At 44.1% G+C, this 23,918-nt stretch overlaps 1 protein-coding gene across 2 annotated transcripts in view; it reads left to right on the forward strand.

Annotated features, from left to right (window-relative positions):
• LOC126416719 (uncharacterized) overlaps nt 1-23,167 on the forward strand; it is a 112,263-nt gene extending 89,096 nt beyond the window's left edge. For both annotated transcript variants that reach the window (XM_050084534.1, XM_050084542.1), the window contains one exon: nt 22,631-23,167. In XM_050084534.1, coding sequence (XP_049940491.1) covers nt 22,631-22,802 — 172 coding nt within the window. In that variant the 3' untranslated portion in view covers nt 22,803-23,167. The remainder of the gene's footprint in view (nt 1-22,630) is intronic.
• Nucleotides 23,168-23,918: the final 751 nt, after the last annotated feature.

A 23,918-nucleotide genomic window follows, 5' to 3' on the forward strand; every position in this document is an offset into this window, starting at 1 on the left:
ATAATACTGCAGCAATAAAACATTACCAAGAGAAAAACAACAAAATGAAACTTAAATTGCAAAGAAAATTTACTATTTACAACAAAATACAGTGCATTCACAAGTGTCTGCTGACAGCAAAATGTGACAAAGGCTTTGGGGCAAAAACTATGCAATACTTTGTAACAACAAACTGCTTTCAGTGAGCATGATGCCACAACTGTTTCCCTTGGTTTTGTTTGATCAGCTGCCAGCAGGCTCACGTGCATGCACAGAGCTGAAGTTACGTATGAGTAGCTCTCCCACTTTTGCTACTTGAAGTGTAGCTGTTGGATGCATAAGCAGCAGCAGCAAGCAGCCAAATGCAACCAGAAAAAAATTTCTAGTGCCCCCAAGCAGCCAGATTTATGCATACACAGAGGCAATCCGAGTAGTAGTGGTGGGTGCGTAGCCTTGACATGACCCATATTTACGATTTGCAATTATGCTGTTTTCTCTATGTTTATAGGTCTTACATAAAATGAAAACAAAAAGGATTTCTGTGAATTTGAGCTATCAAGTGAATTAAAATACATTCACATAATTACAGAAGACTAAAATATGTTATTAATGTCAATTCTCTAGTTTGATTTTATTCCCACATATTGGGAATCAAGCATTAACTGTCTTTGGTTTGGTAAAGAAACTGGGTTTTATTAATCCTTTCTGTGTAGGCAGCCAATTTATTTGAAACAAAGGGTTTCATTCCATACTATTGGCTAGTCTTGACTGTTAGATGAATTTCTAAGGCACGTTTTCATCTTCTGGTATGTATACCATAATGAAGAACCAAACATGAGATACTACAGTAATGGTACTCCAAGAAAATAAGTGTCCCAAAAACCTCACTAAAAAGCTTAATAGCAGATAGGAGCCTACTTCATTGTAAATCTGGACATACGAATGTGCTCTAGCCAAATTATGCATTTTAGTATTGTTACAAAATTCTGATGTTCTTGGAGTATTGTGATGTCCTGTTTCCTTTATGACATAATATAAGCTCTGTTAATGCTATGTATGTATGAACAAATGTAAATCTTCAGTTGAAGATGAATACGCAGGCAAATTAATTTGGTCAGTGGTGTTGAATAAAATGTTTTGTTTAAAAAACATGGACAGCTTTAGCAGAACTTTACAAATCTGCCTTCCGTGAAACACAATGTTTTTTGATCATAAGATGTGTTTCACCAATTTCTGGTACCTCCTCTATGCTTGATGTTACTTCCTAATTGGTGTTTGTTACATCTTACATTTACGGAACCCATTATTTGGTAAATTATAGACTGGCACCACACCATGGTTTATCAGCCTTAACTCCCCACGAGGCTTTATGTTTATTCCTGGAGTAGAATATAAACTGCCAGTTATATACTTTTTTGGCTCCACATATAACCAAGTTAATTTCCTATTCCATTTGAAAAAGTATGAAAAATTTATTGTCTCTAGTTATCGTGTATACAAACAACTGTTTTTTTTGTTTTGTTTTTTTTATTTTTGCAAGAACTTTGTATTTCTTCTTACTAGCTTTTTTATGGTATCGTGTTTATGTAAACCTGACTGGAAATGCTAGATAAGTGTTGTAGAGTATGAATAAAAAAAAATCTATGTTTAAGTCACCACATAGCACATCAGCAAAATATCAGAATACTTTTGAGAATTGTAGAGTCTAATTTTTAATGAATATTTTGCCAAGGACTGCTTTCTTATTTTGCATTCCTTATCTGGATTGGATATATAAAACAGCTGTCCTCAGTACAATAACTCTGTATGTCCTCTCTGAACAACATACTACAGTGCTGCCCATGGTCACATGATGCCCCACTGGGTAAGAAATTCCAAACAGAAATGTGATGAAAGATACATGAGCAAACACCAAGCATGGACTTATTGTATCATAGTAGCTGCATATGCACAGTAATACCTGTTTTCTCTTCTGGCAACTGTTTAAATGAACTTGTTTTTGACAGATCCCAGGAAAAAATTTGGGAATGGTGGTTTGAGAAGCATTACTTTCAAAGTAAATTTCCTTTTACTCAGGATGAACTGTGTTATGTGTGAGAATGTGCAATGAATTTTTCAAATCAGAGAGCATTTGACTGTCATTCAAAACATGACACTCTGAGGACCAGCCATTTAGAAACATTTCAAGCCTGCGAGACCAGCAATTTATGTCATTATTTTAATGGCACATTTGTGTTTGACATACCTTAAAGGGTAACACATGCAAAGAAGGACCAGTATTACATCTGAAAGCTTAACTTTGCTTGCAGTTATACAATATGTATATTAATTTAAACCATTAACTTTTCCTATTTGTGTGTTCAAGCTAGTGGCTTGTGAGGTCATGTGACAAGAACTATGATAGGCTCACAAAGGCTCACAGCAATCTCAGTTTCAATGCTTTGGAAACCAATATGCTGTATTTGGTGGAATTCGTGTTTATACTTTCGTAATAACAAAACACACAGTGTACATGTCACTGCATTTGTTTTTTAAACTGCTGGGAACTTCTATGCTGGTGTCTAAAACCTTCCATTCAAAGGATAGATAAATTTTATAGCTCTGAGGGAAAGAATACTGTCACTTAACATAAAGGGAAAAGTGTATTTTTAACTGGGAAATCCAGGAAGAATCCAGAATGTTCTTTCTTGTCTGTGTATACACTCTGAATAAACACTCTGGTGGTAGTTTAACACAGTCAGCCATTTTTCATTGTTAGCCATGTGGTTGTCATGGGAGATCAGTCAAGAGATAACTCAGCTTGATATGAAATATACATTTATTGAACACTTGTGAATACGACAACTATGGCTGTTACACATATCACAAGCAGAAAGTTCATGCCAGACTCGCTAGTCCAAAGAAAAAATGTCCCCAAAGATAGGGCAGTCTGTGCCAGAGACGACTCAGAGCGATCCCCCCTCCCCCCCCCCCCCCCCCAACTCCCAGTAGTGCAGAGCACGGCGGAGGGAAGGCTCATGAGAAGAAGTCATAATCTTGGTGCCAATGCGGCGGATGCAGGCGGCGGCTGGTGTGGGAAGTGGGGGCAGTGATGTGCTGCAGCCCGGTGGATCCAACAGCTGCACATGAGAGGTGATGGCAGGTGGAGACGAGGCAGCCAAAGACAGGGCAGCTGCATAGGGAGGAAGGTCGTCGTTGAAGGACCATGCCGGTTTAAGTCTATTAACTGAGACTGTCTGGGGCAATCTGTGGAGGTGGATGACAAATGTGTTCGTATCATGGCGTAGCACACAGTGAGAGCCCAAATAGGGCAGCTAAATGGCTGTCCCACAAATTCGCACATAGCTAGGTCCTTGTCCAGCAGGGGTGGTCTGGGGGCAGGGCAGGACGGGGTGCGGAGATGCGTGACGTGCATGTGGACATGCTCAACCAGGGTAGGGAAATCCTTGGATGCAGCGGGAGGTGAATCCTCGACGAACTTGGTGGGAAGAAAGAGCGGTTCGCCTTACAGAACCTCAGCAAGCGTGGCATTGAGATCTTCATTATGAGCCGAACGAATACCCAGCAGGACACATTGGAGGGCTTCCGGCCATAGACCTCCATGGCACATTAGGGCGGCCTTGAGTGTGCGGTGCCACTGCTTGATGAGGATGTTTGCCTGCGGGTGGTAAGCTGTGGTATGAAGCTTGGTGATGCCGCAGAGTTAGCAGAGTAGTGCGAATAATGCAGACTCAAACTGGTGTCTCTGGACATAGCCAAAGTGAGCAACCCACGCTGAGATGAAGGAACGGGCGACGGTCTCAGCCATGTTGTCACTAATGGGGACTGCCTCGACCCAGTGGGTCGCACGGTCGATGACTGACAAGATATATCTGTAGCCCTCGGACGGAGGAAGGGAACCAATGCCATTGATATGGACATGTCAGAAACACCCCTTAGGGATGTGCTGTCATGGAACACATGCATGGCTCCAAGCATGACAGTCTTGCTTGACACTGGCCATACAAAGTGCTCCATAACCAGCCACATTGAGGCTCACATACCAGGATGAGCTAAGCCATGCAAGGTGGTAAAGACACTATGGCGGCATGGACCAGGGGCCAAAGTGTGCCCGTAGAGGTGTCACAAAGGACAGGGATTGCCAAACCGGTAGTATATGTGGCTGGACAGAGAATAATGAACCGTTGTCTGCTCTTAGCTGCTGTATATCATCATCTTTGGCTTGTTGTCGGGCATGTTCCTCCAGATTCAGCGGTGCGGTTCGCAGGCAGATGCGGGAAAGGTAGTCTGCCACAATGTTCTCTGCCCCACAGAGTGTGTCGGAAAAGTGCTGACAGATGTATTCCATATGGCGGAAATGCCTGGGCAGAAGGTCTTTAGCCAGATTGTGAATAGTGTCCACCAGTGGCTTGTGATTAGTATAGATCATGAAGGGTCACCCCTTGAGGTCACTAAGAAAATGTTTGATTGCCTCATACACTGCAAGCAGCTCATGGTCAAATACCAACCACTTGCACTGGCTCTTAGTCAGTTTCTTGGAAATGAAGTGGAGGGGCTGGGTGGAATCAGTGATGCGCTGCTGTAAAATGGCACCCACAGCTAAGTCACTGTCATCAGTCATGATCGAGACATGGGCTCAGGGTCATGGTGGGCGAGTGTGATGGCTTTGGCTAGGGCAGTTTTAAGGTTACCAAAAGCGTCAAGCATTGATTGGGTCCACTTCAACTTCCATAGTCCAGTGGCGTTCTCGCTGGAGAGAGCATCGGTGAGGGCCATTTGGACAGAGGCAGTTTGAGGAATATGGTGGCTGTAAAAATTTACCAGAAAACAATGGAGCTGAGCATAATCCTCAGGGAGAGGAAGTTTAAGTATGATTTCGATATGAGAACTTGTCGGCCAGAGGCTGTCGGCAGAGACGGAATGGCTGAGGAAGATAACTGATGTTGGCAGCGAGGGCCGAATGGACTGAAGCAAGGTGAACTTGATGTTCCTCAGCAGAGGAAGAAAAGATAAGGATATCGTCTAAGTAAGTGTAACAAAAAGGGAGAGGAAGCAAAATGGAATCGATGAACCACTGCCATGTCTGCACAGCATTTTTCAATTCATAAGGCATGTAACAGTATTCAAATAGGCCAAAGTGTGTGATGATGGCCATCTTTGGAATATCCAGTGGATGCATAGGAATCTGGTGATATGCTTTGGAACAATCTAATATGGAGGAAAAGGTAGGACCATGAAGTAACTGCGTGAAATCTTCGATATGTAGTATGGGGTAGTTATTGATAATGGTGCGGGCATTAAGGGACCTGTAGTGCCTGCACATGCGTAAGGTGCCATCCGTTTTGGGAACAAAGTGAATAGGGGAAGACCAGTTGTTATCGGAGGGGTGGAGGACGCCCAAAGCCAACAGATCCTGAAGAAACTCCTTGGTGTGCTGAAGTTTGAACGCGTTAAGACACCTATCAAACAGGTGGGCCATCAGTGGTGCGAATCTTATGGCCAGTGCCATTACTGATGGCCAATAATCACGTAGGAGAGTTGGCATGAGGGCTCAAGAATGTATCCATAACAGGGATGACGTAGGCAAGGCGTCGGCTGTAGTTGGCGATGGAAGGTGCAATGCAGGAGTGAAATGGCACAAAGAATCTGGAGAGGCACATGCAGGTGCGTCTTGGAGATTCGTCTGCGGCGATGCGAAAAAAAAAACAGCAGATGGTGGAATGCTCGACACAGGAGCAGGTTGGCGAGAAGACTTTAGTATGGACAAGGACTGCGATTGCTGTTTGTGGATGTGAGCTGAGTTGGTAACACTTCGCCCTCAGCTTCAGGCTGTGATGGCTTCGGTCACACAGCTTGAGACTGCAGTGGATGGGCACCACTGTGGTGGGCAGGCCGTGGGGATGCAATGGACGTCCAGCACTTCAGAGTCCTCTGATCGGTCACCACCAGTAGCCAACCCAGTTACTGCTGGCACTGAGGCTGACCCCTCACGTGTGGTCAAGTGAGAGGTCGCCCCATGGTGAAGCAGGTGGCGAAAGACTTCCCAGGCGACTGCACATAAGGGCTCCCTGGTTTGTCTGACAAACAGGTTCCAGGTGCTGTCTGTGGCTGTTACTGTCACTGAGCCAGATGTTGTCACCTGTCCTCTTTCAGAGGAAACCACTCAGCCTGCAAGATCAGGGAAATCGCAGAGGGTGGGATTATTGGTAGTTGGGAGCTCTAACATTAGGCGCGTTATGGGGCCCCTAAGGGACTTGGCTGACAAGGAGGGTAAGAAATCCAATGTGCACTCCATGTGCATACCAGGTGGAGTGTTTACAGATGTGGAAAGGGTCCTCCCGGATGCCATGAAGAACACAGGGTGCAGCCAACTGCAGGTGGTGGTTGATGTCGGTACCTATGGTGTGTGTCACTTTGGATCAGAAGAGATTCTCTCTGGTTTTGAGCGGCTAACAGAAGTGGTAAAGGTTGCCAGTCTTGCTTGCAAGATGAAAGCAGAGCTGACCATTTGCAGTATAGTCGACAGGCCTGATTGCAGACCTCTGGTACAGAGCCGAATGGTGGACCTGAATCAGAGGCTCAGACAGTTCTGTGACCATGTAGGCTGCAAATTCCTCGACTTGTGCCAAAGGGTGATTGGGTTTCGGGTTCTGCTGAATAGGTCAGGTGTTCACTATACGCAGGAGGTGGCTACACAGGTAGCAGGGGCTGTGTGGCGTGGACTTGGGCGGCTTTATAGGTTAGAGGGTCTCGGGAAAACACAAGAAAGGATTCAGTCACAAAGGGTGCAAGCTGAACACAGGAAAAACGTAGATACAGGAACCACTAACAGTTGTAAATTGTCATAGCTGTGTTGGGAAAGTACCAGAGCTCCAAGCGCTAGTAGAAAGCACTGATGCTCAAATCGTTATAGGCATTGAAAGTAGCCTAAGACCGGAGATAAGCTCAGCCGAAATGTTTGCGAAGAACCTAACGGTGTTCCGAAAGGATAGGCTAAACACAGTTGGCTGTGGCATGTTTGTTATTGTCTGAAGTAGTTTAACTTGTCGCGAAACTGAAGTAGATACTTCCTGTGAGTTAGTATGGGCAGAGGTCATTGTTGGCAACCGAAATAAAATAATAATTGAATCCTTTTACCGACCTCCCAATTCAGATGATACGGTTGCTGAAAGGTTCAAAGAAAACTTGAGTCTGATTTTAAAAATGTACCCAACTCATATAATAACAGTTGGTGGTGACTTTAATTTACCCTTGATATGTTGGCGAAAATACATGTTTAATTCCGGAGGTATGCATAAAATATCATCCGAAATTGTGCTAAACGGATTTCGATCAGTTAGTTCATGACCCCAAGCGAATAGTAAACGGTTGTGAAAACACACTTGACCTCTTGGCAACAAATAATCCTGAGTTAATAACGAGCATCAAAACCGATTCAGGGATTGTTGAACACAGGGTTGTCATAGCGAGATTGAATACTGTAATCCCCAAATCCTCGAAAAATAAGCAATAAATATACCTATTCAAAAAAGCAGATAAAAATTCACTTGATGCCTTCCTGAGAGACAATCTCCACTCATTCCAAATTAATAATATAAATGTAGACTAGATATGGCTTAGATTCAAAGAAATAGTATCGGCAGCAATTGAGAGATTTACACCAAATAAATTAACAAACGACGGAGCTGATCCTCCTTGGTACACAGGACGGGTTAGAACACTGTTGCAGAAACAATGAAATAAACATGCCAAATTTAAACAGATGCAAAATCCCCAGGATTGGCGTTCTTTTACTGAAGCTCGAAATTTAGCGCGGACTTCAATGCGAGATGGCTACAACAGTTTCCACAACGAAACTTTGTGTTGAAACCTGGCAGAAAATCCAAAGAGATTCTGGTCGTATGTGAAGTATGTTAGTGGCAAGAAACAATCAATGCCTTCTCTGCGTGATAGCAATGGAGATACTATCGAAGACAGTGCTGCCAAAGCAGAGTTACTAAACACAGCCTTCCGAAACTCCATCACAAAAGAAGACGAAGTAAAGATTCCAGAATTCGAATCGAGAACAGCTGCCAACATGAGTAACGTAGAAGTAAATATCCTCGGAGTAGTGAAGCAACTTAAATCACTAAACAAAAGCAATTCTTCTGGTCCAGACTGTATACCAATTAGGTTCCTTTCAGAGTATGCTGATGCATTAGGTCCATGCTTAACAATAATATACAACTGTTCGCTCGATGAAAGATCCGTACCCAAAGATAGGAAAGTTGCACAGGTCACACAAATAATCAAGAAAGGTAGTAGGAGTAATCCACTAAATTACAGGCCCATATCGTTAACGTCCATATGCAGCAGGATTTTAGACCATATATTGTATTCGAACATTATGAATTACCTAGAAGAAAATGGTCTATTGACACACAGTCAACATCGGTTTAGAAAACATCATTCCTGTGAAACGCAACTATCTCTTTATTCACATGAAGTGTTGAATGCTATTGACAAGGGATTTCAGATTGATTCTGTATTTCTGGATTTCCGGAAGGCTTTCGACACTGTACCACACAAGCAGCTTGTAGTGAAATTGCGCGCTTATGGAATATCGTCTCAGTTATGTGACTGTATCTGTCGTTTCCTGTCAGAGAGGTCACAGTTCGTAGTAATTGAAGGAAAGTCATCGAGTAAAACAGAAGAGATTTCTGGCGTTCCCCAAGGTAGTGTTATAGGCCCTTTGATGTTCCTTATCTATATAAACGATTTTAGAGACAATCTGAGCAGCCATCTTCGGTTGTTTGCAGATGATGCTGTCGTTTATCGACTAATAAAGTCGTCAGAAGACCAAAAAAAGCTGCAAAACGATTTAGAAAAGATACGTGAATGGTGCGAAAAGTGGCAGTTGACCCTAAATAACAAAAAGTGTTATTTAGGTTCAACTTCGGTTACATGATAAATCAGTCTAATTTAAAAGCTGTAAATTCACCTAAATACCTAGGTATTACAATAAGGAATAACTTAAATTGGTAGGAACACACAGAAAATGTTGTGGGGAAGGCTAACCAAAGACTGCGTGTTATTGGCAGGACACTTAGAAAATGTAACAGACCTACTAAGGAGACTGCCTGCACTTCACTTGCCCGTCCTCTTTTAGAATACTGCTGCATGGAGTGGGATCCTTACCAGATAGGACTGATGGGGTACATCAAAAAAGTTCAGAGAAAGGCTGCACGTTTTGTATTATTGTGAAATATGGGAGAGAGTGTCACAGAAATGATACAGGATTTGGGCTGGACATCATTAAAAGAAAGGCGTTTTTCATTGCGACGGAACCTTCTCACAAAATTCCAATCACCAACTTTCTCCTCCAAATGCGAAAATATTTTGTTGACGCTGACCTACATAGGGAGGAACGATCACCAAGATAAAATAAGGGAAATCAGAGCTCATACGGAAAGATAGAGGTGTTCATTCTTTCCACGAATAGAATAGAATAATAGAGAACTGTGAAGGTGGTTCAATGAAACCTCTGCCAGGCACTTAAATGTGATTTGTAGAGTATCTATGTAGATGTAGATGTAGATGTAGGTGCGTGCTGGGCTGCCTTGCTGCGAGGCTGCAGATAGTCGGTGTATTGTACGCTATGCATGTGGTAATTCGGCGGGGGCAGAGGCAATGCGGGCACATAAGTCATTGTTCTGGGTGCAGAGTGTGTCGATCTGGGAGCGCATGTATGAAAGATCAGAGAACCATGAGGTTATGCGCTCGACAAGTGAAGCACATGTGGAAAGTGCAGCCAAGGAGGTGGAGAGTGAAGTGGTGTTGAACTCGGGTGTGCACAGAACTGTAGATCCAGACATGTGCCAGAGCACAGCGGCCTGAAGGTCTGATGAAAGTTTGTAACAGTATAGAAAATCCAACCTGATATAGGTTCATCCACAACGGCAACGTGGAAGGTCCAAGGGAAGGTGTGAAATGATGAGAGGTGAAGCGACATCTTGATGGAGCCATGGACCGCAATGGGAGAGAACGGTTGGTGGCGATCAAGGCCAGAGTACTGGGGGATAGCACATCGAGAGTGTGCTTGGCCAGGATGATGCTAACATCGGCACCAGTGTCAATGGAAAGCAGATGCCGGTCGAGATATCTGTGGCATAGAGGCATCATATGGCTGAAGCGGGTGGTGCAGTGTTGGAAGATAGGCACTGTGAATGTATATGGTGGGACATGGTGCCTAAATGTGCCCGCCAGTCTCATTTGGGCATCACATGGCTGAAGCGGGTGGTGCAGCGTCGGAAGATAGGAACTGTGAAGGTATGTGGCGGGACATGGTGCCTAAATGTGCCTGCCAGTCTCATTCTGGTAGGCGCAGGGTGCACGGCTGTTGTGGGCAGCGTCTTCCTATAAGTAGCATGGAACCAACATAGTGGGTAGGCCGTGTAGCTGCTGGCATGGTGTGGGCAGGAGTAGCGGCTCACTGCGGCAGGGCCAGTACCCAATCATGCCGCTGCTTGGGTGAGGCCGGCGGCTGTTGGGAGCCTGTTGGCAGTACATGCTGTAAGCTGTTAGATGACAGTTCCTGATGGGCAGATGAGGGGCCAAGGTGAGCACGTCGACCTCTGCTGGCTGGGTGTGGAACTGGAGGTGCAGGTGTGCCAACTGAGTAGGATGGTGGAGATGTCGTTCATGACAGGTGGTGTCAGTGATGAATGACGGCATAAGCCTGATCCGCCATATGTAATTGAACCTCGAGTGGGTCAGCAATGTGAGGCAGGAGATGAAGCTGCAGATCTGAAGGCATTTTGACTATCCACAATGTCCAAAGAGCGGCATCAGGCAATGCGTGGTCATCAATTAAAGCATATAGATGCTGCCAAAGTAGCAAAAAGGTGCGCTCATTAAGATGCCCTCATGTATAATGTGATGGATAGCCTCCACTGGGGGGTGCCATTTGGCCATTGAATATTTGTGCGAGGCAGGCAGTGAGAGGACGAAATCACTGATGAGGTCCGTTTGTGCGTGGGGATGGCTCACCAAGCAGACAAAACAAGTGGCATCGTCGGAAATGCTGTGGAAGTCCAGTAAGCAGTCCACTAAGGCGAACCAAGTTATTGAATTGTCTTTCTGCAATCCAGGTAGCTTAGGGAACCTGCCTGGTAATACATGTTGAGTCTACACCGGGAGCTGGAGATCTGTGCAGGTGGAGCAGGATGCCTCTGATGCTGAATGTGTGGTAGCAGTGAACGGTGTGTTGCCCGAGGTGTGAGTGGGGTGGTGGCTGCATGCAGCACATGATATGGAGGGAGCAGAGGTGGCAGTGGGCATTTAAGCTGTCGTGGTGTGTCCAGCCAGCAAACCTGATGAACAATGCAGTGTGGGTGTAATGGCCAGTGCCGTTACAAAGGCTGGTGGGGGGGCAGTCGTGGTAGTGCCATGGGGTGGTGGACCTAGGATCCAGCACAGATGGAATGGCCAGCGTCATTATGAAAGAGAGCAGAAGGTGGTCGTGGTGCAACCATGGTGTGACGGTTGTGAAAACTGGCGCGGTCCAGGTGACTGGCATTGCTGAAACCGTGTGCGCATTTTGGGGGGGGGGGGGGGGGGGAGAGTGATGATGCGACACTATGTAAATGAGAGTGTGCTACCCCATGCATTGTAATGTTAAATAGTTAAATTTACATTCCTGGTGTGCCAAGCCATCCTGAAGGTAAAGATGTACATGAAGGATAGACCGCAATTTCTTTAACTGGAACATCCTCAATGTTGTGGTTAGGTGGCAGGCATGTTGATATTGTGGCTGTTGTTGTGCTGCCATGCTAGGTGGTGGCCATGTTGAACTGGGTATGGTTAGGTGGTCGCCAGCATGGCCGGTCATAAATAACTGTTCACTTTTAACCAAGTTCAAAGGAGGTACACTTGTCCACTCATGATTGTAATCGGCAGAGCAAATAGGGCCCGTTACACACGTGTATCGAAAGTCACAGGTAGATGCATTGTGGCGTAAACAATGCAGTCTGGCATGTGATGTGAGAGAATGATGAAAAAAAGGACAAATAATGCTGGATAAGACGTTGACAGTGTCAGGGTCACTGCTGTGGTTGTAAAGGGAGATTAGTCGAGAGATAACTCACTTCAGTATGAAATATACACTTATTAAACAGTTGTGCACACAACAATTATGGCTGTTTCACATATCATGACCAGAAAATTCTCACCAGACTCTCTAGTCCAAAGAAAAAAGGTCCCCAAAGATAGGGCACACCGTGCCAGAGACGCCATCGCCATTTTACTATTTACATTATCCCAAAACATATTCCATCATATATGCGATTGCAGTCTTTCTTGGCATATTCCAGTGATGAATTCTTCTCGGGTTATCAGCTTCTTCTGGCGAAGATGATGGGTACAAAACTTATCGAAACTTGTGACAAAATAATACCACCACTCAGCTGATAACACGAGAAGAATTCATCATATTCCATCATAAAAACAAAAGATCTAGCCTACATGATTGTCCACACCCATCAGTTTCCCCAAACATGTTGACACCATCAATGGTAATAATAATAAATTGTGGTGTAGAGCGCCATAAATATCGATATTTGTTCTGTGCGTAAGTGTGCTATCTTTGAGGAGAGGGCTTTGGGCAGTATGTTGGACGCTAACGGCAGTTAGCCTCTGGACTTGTATCTGTGTAGAAACTAAGTGTGAATAAATCTATATCTGAGAGAATTCTAGTCGCTTACCTACAACTATTCCATATTCCCTCACTGGTGCCCCCATTTTTTGTGTAATACGCGTCCAAGTTACCGCCCGAAGGTTATTTACGCGCCTACCGCGTCGGGTTTCTCCGCGATCACAAGGGCCTTTGTTCGGCTCCAGACAATGGCCTTTCAGCATTCACCGCTGCCCGGATTCCAACAACATCTCTCCAGCATTCCTGCCGTCGTAGTGGACATGCCACAAGAATCTTCAGAATCCTTCAGCCAGAACATGGAGTGGAATTCATCGAGTGCCGCCAGTTTCTTCCAACCGCTAACGGTCGTGGACTCTGGCTTTGTTAGCCTAGACCTTTCCACGTGTTCTCCACAGAATGTTGGTCAGAACATTCCTACTCCTGTGTCGAATGCACAATTCAATACAGTTTGTGGCGTCGAGCGAGGTTTTGCTACTTTGGAAAATCCAGTAGTAAATTCAAACTCGAGTCAGTTCCCGCCACGTGTGTATCCTTCCACGCCGGCTAGTCAACAGGTGTTCAATGCTCGCCAAACAGCAAATATCACACCGAGTGTGCATCCTAGTGGACGTGTGTGGGATCCTTGTGTTGCTTCTAATCAAGTCAACAATTCTGTGCTGGACAGTAATTACTCCGACATCTACAACCAGCCCCACCACTCACGGTCGAGTGAATACTGTGTGCATAACGGACATTCACCGGCATACTTAAGCACTTGTGGCTTCTCTCCGAGCTACCACGTCAATGAGAATGCACATTTTGACTACGATCCTCACACCGTTCGAGCGTCCGTCGCTTCTCAGCCGCCCCCCCGGCGTCAAGTGAATTTCGCGATTTCCGCATTACAGGACGCCAATAATTCAGACTCGCTATCTTCTGCATGCTCTACTTCCGTCAGAAGTAATAGGCACCTCCGCATTGACTGCAGTGCTGAATCTGCCGAAATTACCAGACTTCAAACCCACTCACCCAGAGTTCTGGTTTAACCTGGTTGAGCAAACATTCAATGTCTGTGCTTTGGATGACGATGCACACTTTGCCTGCCTCATGAACCATCTTCACGACCGCGTCGATTTAAATACGATCTGGTCAAAGCACCCCCCCCCCCCCCCCCCTAGCAGGGAAGTATGCTGTGGCGAAACAGACGATACTGGAGCGCGTCTCTAAAACCAGGAGAGAAAATGTGCGACAGCTCATCTACGAAGAGCATCTCGGCGACAGGTCTCCGTCCCAGCTGTGGCGTTGCATCCGTCTTCTCGTCGATGAGCAAGTTATGCCTGATGACACGCTCGCAGAAATCTGGACTGAAAAGCTGCCTTTGCCTGTCCAGACTGCAATCTCTGCGTATGAAGATAGGCCAGTAAATGAACGTTTACGCGCCGTCGACAGAGCATACTCCGCCAGGCAACGTGAGCTCCGTGCACTGCATTCTGGACGTGACCACACTAAGACGCTTTCTGACGCCACGCCCTTGTCTGGTGCTGCTAATAACAAGCCGCCCTGCCTGCACCTTCAACTCCCTGCAACGACAGTGCATCGACCTCTGTGGAAGACTCTGTGGCACACACTCCATCACCTAGCAACTACCCACAGGAGCACAGGCCCGCCCAATCTTACTGTTTCTTCCACGCAAGATTCGGGGAGCAAGCTCGCAAATGCCAGTCACCGTGTTCTTACTCAAACTCCAACTCCAGGTAGGCTCCGGTGCTACCTCCTGCGATGTAAACAACAGGCACCATCCCACGTTGCACTCCGTTTCGGACAATAACAGTAAGTGTAGTCGAGTCTATGTTCGCGATTTACGATCAGGTGTATGTTTTCTGGTAGACACTGGCGCAGACGTCTCTTTGCTGCCGGTTCGCCTAGCAACCAATGAAGTGCAACCACACAAAACAGTACTTCATGCAGTGAACTTGTCTACCCTACAGTGTTCGGGTTCCACTTTGTTTACAGTGAAACTTTCGCCCAAGTGCAAGCTGGAGTGGACGTTTCTAGTGTCAACAAGTGAAGAACCTATTCTTGGAATTGATTAAACATATTCCTTTCGCTTCGCCGAGTGACAGTTCGGCTAACACCAACATGTGTGCTGTGCTAAGAAATGTGTAAACCTATCCTTGGAGCTGCAATCTTGGACAAACAAGTGGCTAGTGGAGTGCGCCAAGTCTTTGAAGTTGCGGATGGAACGTACGGACATGCTGCTGCATCTCCGCGACATACACCACGAGTTGGCCTCCGCACAACAACGCCTTGCATCACTACAAGCAGATGACTCGTCGGCTACAGACAAGGTCAGTCCATGCCAATCTGGTGTTCCCGTGCCCGCACACGTTAATGGCAATGTTGTGAACTCTATAAACTGTGTCAGCACCCCCTTTTGTAATGATAGTGTATGCCCGAGTGCTCATGCTCCTTGCGTTCCTAATGGACAATTAACTTGCCAAGCTCGTGGCAATGAACTACGGCCATCTGCTGTTTGGCCACGCCCACTCGTGCCTACAGCGCTCGTAGCGGCACGGCCCACTACCAAGAACCAGTGTACCAACCTCACCCATCTTAACACGTGTGCGGCCTTTACGCAGTCTACGAGCGGGTGGCACACCTGTGCTTCCGTGCCCTCAGCGCCACAGCTTGGCCCGTCCGCCACTGCCTGCTCCGCTTCACAGACATCTGACTGTCGTGCCGTGCCACGTATTGCAGTAGTCACTAAGGGCACAGTTCATCGGTTACGTCTAACCCATGGGCCGCCCATATCGCAACGCCCATGCCGCCTCAAGCCGGAATTTATGAAAATTGCAAAAGAACAATTGGACGATCTGTTACAAAAGGGAATAATTGAACCTTCTTCCGGTTGCTGGGCTAGTCCTATCCTGTTTGACCAAAAGAAAGATGGTACTTGGCGTATGGTCGGAGACTATAGGCGTTTAAATGCCCGCACCATCATTGATAAATATCCGGCCCCACACATTGCAGACTTCAATCATGCACTCGCAGGTGCAAAGTACTTCTCTGTTTTGGACTGTAAGCACACATTCCATCAGATTCCTATGGCTCCGGAGGATATTGAAAATACTGCCATAACCACTCCCTTCAGGCTGTTCCAATACAAATTTATGCCGTTTGGGTTGAAAAACGCCCCCCAAACGTGGCAGCGTTTCATCAATCAAACTTTATCCCATCTAGACTTTTGTTTCGTATACATGGACAACATATTGGTTTTTGCTTCTACTTTGGAACAGAGTGAGGAGCATATTCAAGTCGTGACAGATATTTTAGCAGCCGCTGGTATTGAACTGAACAATAAAAAGACTCAATTGCACCAGTCATCCGTCACATTCCTAAGTTATGTTGTGTCATCGGACGGTCTGACACCACCACAGGACAAGATCAAGCCTGTTCTTGAGATGCTACGCCCTCAGACCTATAGGAAATTAAGCAGGTTCATCGGAACAGTTAATTATTACCGGAAACATTTGCCAGCCACTTCTGCGGTGCAGGATCCTCTCACAAATGCTCTCGCTGGCCCACAAACTTCTGGCACCCACCAGGTACCATGGACACCAGACGTGGACAAGGCATTAAACGAACTCAAACAGCTGTTGGCCTCTGCTGTCACTATTGCTCACCCACAGGCGGACACCACAATGTTTATCACTACTGACGCTAGTGACAATGCTATTGGCGCAGTACTGAGTCAGACATACAATGATGTTACGACCCCCCTGCAGTTTTTCTCAAAAAAGCTAAACAACGCGCAGAAGAAATACTCAGCATTCAACAGAGAATTACTTGCATTTACAAGGCCATAAGGCACTTCAGAACTGATGTTGAGGGACGAGATTTCTATGTGCTCACTGATCACAAGCCGTTGGTTCCTGCCATAAAAAATCCTGCGGCTGATCCGCCGACACGACACTTTCGTCACATCGATTACATCTTGCAATTTACAAATGACATTCGCTAAATCCGAGGAGCGGACAATGTGGTCGCTGATTTTCTCTCATGTGTTGGTGCTGTCACAACCTTAATTGACTTAATGGACGTACCTCGGTTGCAATCGGCAGACCCCGATACCATGCAGTTAATTTCAGACCACAGCTCCTCTCTCCAACCAGTACGCTCTACTTTCCCTGGCATATCTGACTTAGTTGGTGTGATGAATCGACTGGTATGTTGCAGCCATTCATTCCTAAGCCCCTTCAAACCAGGTCTTTGACAAACTACACACATTAGCACACCCCGGTGTCAAAGCTTCCACCCGTCTGGTAGCTGAACGGTTTGTCTGGAGAGACATGCGCCGTGACTGTTAGTCTTGGGCAAGGGTATGCATGGTGCATCAACAGAACAAAGTTTCCAGGCACACTTCTCCACCCCTTGGCTGTTTTGCCCAACTGCCAGGCCGGTTTCACCATGTTCATGTCGACCTCGTAGGCCCTTTGCCCCCCTCCAAGGGTTTCCGTTACTTGTTTACAGCTATTGACAGGATGACTCGGTGGGCTGAGGCTGTGCCTATTCCGAACATTACATCTGAGACAGTAAGTCGAGCATTCTTAGATTCATGAATCTCTAGATTTGGCTCACCTGTTTACCTCACCACTGACCAGGGGCGACAATTCGAGTCTTCAGTTTTCTCTGACTTATGTAAAATGTATGGTATTGTCAAAATTCATACTTCTGCATACCACTCCCAAAGCAATTGGCTTGTCGAGCGATGGCATCGCACCTTAAAGTCTGCCCTGCATTGCCATGATTCACTATGGACAGAGGCACTGCCCTTTGTGCTTCTTGGCCTTCATGCAACTTTCATGGAAGACCTCAAGGGTTCCGTAGCCGAGTTTGTGTATGGCCAACCTCTGGTTTTGCCTGGAGAATTAGTCACTCCGACCCCACTTCCACGGCCCTCTGAACTCCCTTCACTTCTCGAGCAGGTGCGCTTGCACTGCAGCAAAATTCAGCCGCCACCTCCGGCTGCTCATACACCTCCGCGCGTGTACGTACCACGCACGCTAGACTCTTGTGAGTACGTGTTTCTCAAAGACAACTCAGTCAAAGCCCCGCTTCAGTCGCCCTACACAGATCCTTACAAGGTCATCAAACGCTCTGAGAATAACATGGATCTCCTCATAAAAGACTCTGTAACCACGGTCTCACTCAACCGAGTGAAACCAGCTTTCATTGAGCCTCAGATGAACCTCCCTGATTCTGCCCCTATTTCTCCCACTCCTGCTTCAAGCGGCCATCCATCTTCCCACACCATGTATTCGGGTATTGATTCTCCACAGCGTGCTTCTCTGCTGAGCACTGCTCCTTCTCCGTGTTTGTCTAATTCGAGTGGCCAATCTTTTCGGGGCTTCACTCCTCACAGCCTTCGCAGTCGAACTGCCAACTACTCGGATTCTACCATTGTGTTACCATCTTCGTGTGACAGCTCTTTGTCACGCCGTTCAATCCACGCTGGCTCCTCATTGCCTTCGGTCACGCTCCCTCATCTGTCAGCTGATCGCCCGGGGTTGTCTCCTGCGCAGTCCAGTGCACCTGCCACTCCCCTCTTAGCAGATGCTTCCCCCTGCCATGGCTTTCCCACACCTCCCTGCCTCCCTACCATTGCTCGTACAGGTGCCATCCAAGAATTTACAACACATGTGCACCCTGATGACATACATAAATTATCTGTTGTCCTAGATGGCGATACGGTGTGTATGGTACTCGCGTGTGACAATGTTGAGGGAGGAAGTGCAGAATCTCATGTGGTGCGCCGCTTTAAGTTGAGCAGAAGTGCTGCGTGTGGCAATTTGCGTGCCTTTGTTAGGCCTTCTGGCAAGGTGATTCTCCGCCTGCCGTCTTCAGCCGCCGGCGTCGCTTGCTGACTTCACCATCGACGTGCCGGGTTTCACCCCCCGGTCTCCTACCAGTCGACCGCTTCTGCCTGACGCAGAAGAACTGTACGTTACCTTCCTAACTTCTCACCCCCCCCCCCCCCCAATTCACAGGGACGTACTCCATACTGTGCGGGTGGGGGGGGGGGGCTATGTGGTGTAGGGCGCCATAAATATCGATATTTGTTCTGTGCGTAAGTGTGCTATCTTTGAGGAGAGGGCTTTGGGCAGGATGTTGGACGCTAACGGCAGTTAGCCTCCGCACTTGTATCTGTGTAGAAGCCAAGTGTGAATAAATCTGTATCTGAGAGAATTCTAGTTGTTTACCTACAACTATTCCATATTCTCTCAAAATAAAATGGCCTCAGGCTGGAGTTATGGTTTTATAAATTTTATTCCATGATCGATTTGAAGACTTTCAAGTCTCATATCCAGATGTAATTTATTTTTCAAGTTTATGTGCATCAATGTACTTGTACTTCATAACATTATCTCCTGTGAAGTATACACCATAAACTAACCAGTGTACATGTTGTAAGGTTAGGTTAGGGATCTTGTGCTAAAATCATAATATACAGAAATTATAATTATTCGTGACAAATACCAATACTGGAGCAATAGTATTTTTTGTCTTTAAATATTGGTGTAATATAGTTTCAGTTTAAATGTACACAGTAATGCAATTTCTGTTTTTCAAATTAAGTTTTCATTGAAAATGAAAAGCTCAAAGTTTTAAATTTGTTTGCTTTGAAGTATATTTCTTTATATGAATTATTTTCATTGAAATTTGCCACATAACTGCAATCAGCATAGCGAATACAAGATAATGAGCAATGAAATATTGTTTTTAATCCTTCACATAAAACTTTCATTGTTCTAAGAAGTTTGAATTTTTCAGTCCATATTTTAGGAAGACGTAGGAAAGAAAAACCACCACCAATTAACACAGTTATGACCTATTTATTCCAAAAGTAAAGAATAGTATGATGGAATTACTATGAAATATTATATTTGCATACATCAGAAACATTAAAACTGAAGAAATTAAAGGTAGTACAAACATGAAATGATAGTATGGCATTATTGGCCAGGACATCCTGTCTGAGGCTGTTCGCCATCTGGTAGAGGTCTTTCTATTTGACACCATATCGGTAACTTGAATGTCACTGAAGATGTAATGAAATGATTAGGACAACACAAACACCCAGTCCTTGAATACAGAAAATCCTCATCCTGGACAGGTATCGAACCTGGTACCCTGCAGTCTAAACTCAATTATACTGATCACTAGAACTCAAGCTTTGGACATTAAAGATATTTTGGTGAGTAATGGTCATGATGCAGCGAGTGATGCATCAGTAAAATATATTACCAACTCCAAATTTGAAACTTTATAAATTAGTAATATGTTGAATATTGTATCGGTATCATGTGGCTATTTCCTTGTACCTTATAACATCACTCTCAAAATAGAGCCATATTGCAATATTTCAACACTGAATGCACCCTGTAAAAATTTGGAAATTTGTGGTAAGTTCCTATGGGACCAAACTGCAAAGGTCATCGGTCCCTAGGTGTACACACTACTTAATCTAACTTGAACTAACTTAGGTTAAGGACAACACACACACACACATACACACACACACACACACACACACACACACACACACACACACACACACCCATGCTCGAGAGAGGACTTGAACCTCCATTGCGGGTAGCCACGCGAACCGTGGTAAGACACCTTTGACTGCACAGCTACCCCATACGGCAATGCACACTATTCCCTGTTCATAACAATAGTTTCAGTAGGGTGCCATATTTATTTTTGAGATTTCATTATGTCTAGGAAGATGAACCACTACATGTAAGTCAAAAAAGCATTTGTAGGGTGAATTGTTGTGGAAGATGGCAGAATCTTCATCAGTTTGTGCCAGCACTGAAGTGTCATGTCAGGTTGCATCCTCAATTAAAAATTCCTTTCCATTGAACCAATGCTCTGAACTGAATTGCACTGACATCATTGTTTCTCTACCATTATCTAAAAGATATGTATCATGTTTGACAGCAGTAAAGTGCTTCTCACACTGACCTGAAGTCTGCCCAATGGAGAATGCAGCTGCTGTAACTATCACTAATACATTGTCTCATGAGTGGAGGCAGTTCCACCCTTCCCAATTAATGTCCACAGCACTTGTGTGTCATGAGAATGCATTTGATGTCAACAGAAATGTATTTTCTCCAAAAATCTCTGCTGGGAGACAGAGACACACCTTTACCACCATAGAGACTCTCACCAATGGTAAGAGTGACCAAATGGTGCTACATGCCCAGATTGTGGAAAACATTGGTTACATGTAGCTAATGCAGCCACAAAGGCCTCTCAGCAGTTCAAATGGTTCAAATGGCTCTAAGCACTATGGAACTTAACATCTGAGGTCATCAGTCCCCTAGACTTAGAACTACTTAAACCTAACTAACCTAAGGACATCACACACATCCATGCCTGAGGCAGGATTTGAACATGCGACCGTAGCAGCAGTGCGGTTCCGGACTGATGTGCCTAGAACCACTCAGCCACAGCAGCCGGCCCTCTCAGCAGTACCCCACTCATCATGCATAGTGGATATTGGTTGCATTTTAATTCCATGTGTCACTGACTTGTCACGGGAAGTTTGAATAATGAGGAGCCTCCTACTGTATAGCATCTGTGATTATGGCTCTGATTTTTCTGACAATACTATCTCTCAGTCACTCTTTCCAGTTTCCCTTTTCATGGTGGATTTTGATTTTCATGTATTAAGGTTTATCTAATCTACAACAAGTATGTCTGATATTTTACTTACAGTTTCTAACCTTTACATTCTGAAGATTCTGCTCAAGGAACCCAATAATGAAGGTGTAGTGGAACATGGAAAATGATTTCATCTGATTAGAGATCTGTCATCCACGCTAACATGGATTCAACAAACTCTAATCATAGAAACACAATCCTTTGATTACAATGGTTGTCCATTTGTGTCATTTGTTACATGCTCTGTTGAATCTTACAACAACTGCCCTTCACACTGCAATTGCCACAAAGACATCAGCCGTTTGACACAAGATTTGGATGTGAGAGTTTGAGTCTGTTTTGTGACATATATCCTTGTATTCTTATCTACAACAACAATATGATTTCTGCCAAATATCATACCTATACCCTACCTGAAACTTGAGCTTGTCCTGGAATGAAATGACCTTCTACAATCTTGCTTGTGCATTTGTTTTTTTATTCACACATTTAGAAGAAGGAGGCATACACCCCACTACATTATTAGTATTTCTGTGTGCACAAAGAGAGAGGATCTAGTGAAACAATTACAGTAATAGATCAAATATACACAATACAGCCACAGCCACAAAACATACAGAGTCCATAAGCAATCATAACAATATGATAAATAGTGATATTTGAAAATTAGAGAATCTATATTTTAGTTTTGGCCTTTAACAATAATGGTTCATAAAATCAATATAATCTTTCAAAAAGGTAACAATTGTCCTATATATTACAATAAGAGTATCCACTTGGTGTCTACTGTTAAAAATGTCATCACAACTGAACTGAAACATAGTCTAGAATTGTAACATAATGAAACAGCCAAGCATCTTCAATGAAAATGGAAACTGACAGTGCATAGTAACAAAATTGGACTCCTAAAATGTAATAGTGGTGATACAAATATCTTTATATTGAAATAAATAAGTTGCCTAAAAAGATGAGTAGGTGAAACAGGAATGAATAAAGAAAGTATAGCAGTTGAAACATTGCTGATCACTATAGAAATGAATGGCCTGCAACAGTGATCGTAGCTATCTACCAATGCATTATTCTACACTTTATGCTTTCTTTCACTGCATTATGCATGACACTGGTATCAGAAAATTGAAAAATTGCATAATTCTAAGAACTTAAATTGTGTTATCTTTATTTCTAGAAAAATCATTCTAGTGAGTTATTTCTCCAACACAGACTAATGTTATCTGTATCCTTCTGTTACAGTACCAGATATATGCAGAAGAAATCTGCTGAACAGTATATAGAAGAGGTCACTTCCAATGACTGGTCGTTTAGAAATAATGGAAGACGGTCCTCAAACCAAGTGAAAACATTCTGGAACAAGCTTAATACTTTAATTCCCACTGCAAAAACTGAGTTGCCCTTTATCCATTGACAATTCTGAATAGATAATAGTAATAATAATAGTTTATCCATGGCTGTAATTTTCAGAAACTGTAATATTATTTTTTTGGATAAATTTCAGTCATCACTTGCAAATAAATTTTGTTATGCTTTAAAGGTTTCAACAAATTAATTTGTCATCTTCAGAAGACCACAAAATTAGGAATCTTATAAATCTTTAGATCCTGGCTCTACATTTACATGAAGAATAAAAAGTATATTACAGAAACTTACTTACTTTAGCAGGCAGTCAATATCTCCTTCACATAAGTATAGTTCTGTAATATACTTCACATAAATGTACACTATACTTCACATAAATGCAAAGCCAAGGTCTAAAGATTTATAATACCCCAATTTTGGAGGCTTCTGAAGGCGAAAATTTGTCGACACTGGTAAAGTATAATAAAATTTATTTGCAACTGATGACTGAAATTTATCCTGAAAATATAATAATAATAATAATAATAATAATAATAATCATAAATTTATTATCATTATTCCATTACAGCAATAGACACTGTCACACACATTGTGCAATATACTTGGTAATCTAACAGAAGCCACAGGGTAGTTATGGACGTTAAAGTTTTGTATTACAGCTTTTGATAGTGTGTGGTATGTAGTATAAATGCATTTACTGCTTCATATTATAACAATGTACATTTTCTGTCTGTTCTGCTTCTGGCAACTTCTTCTTTGTATAAATATTTGTGTTTATAAGTTTATTATAGTTGTAATTTTCTGTCCTCAAAACAAATGTTTACAATGTGCCTTATGTGAAGAACTATTAACTACCCTAACAGCTTTCTTCTGCAGTATTAAGATGTCATGCACACAGCTAGAGTTTCCTGATAAAATAATACCATTCGATGTTATGTGTTGGTAAAATGAAAAACAGCTATTTTGATTATGAAATCCCTCAGTCACCTTAATAAACAAATGACTCATGGCAGTTTACATGGTGTATGAACTACACCAGGGACAATCGTGCTGGCATAAGTGATATATCTCTCTTGCCAGGCTGCACACTTGCCCCAGAGCCACACAATGCTTTCTGAGTGTGACAGCTCTGGATCAAGGGAAACAGATAGATGCAGTATTTCTT

The sequence above is a fragment of the Schistocerca serialis genome, chromosome 1 (assembly GCF_023864345.2).
Source record: "Schistocerca serialis cubense isolate TAMUIC-IGC-003099 chromosome 1, iqSchSeri2.2, whole genome shotgun sequence".
Classification (NCBI taxonomy): Eukaryota; Metazoa; Arthropoda; class Insecta; order Orthoptera; family Acrididae; genus Schistocerca; species Schistocerca serialis.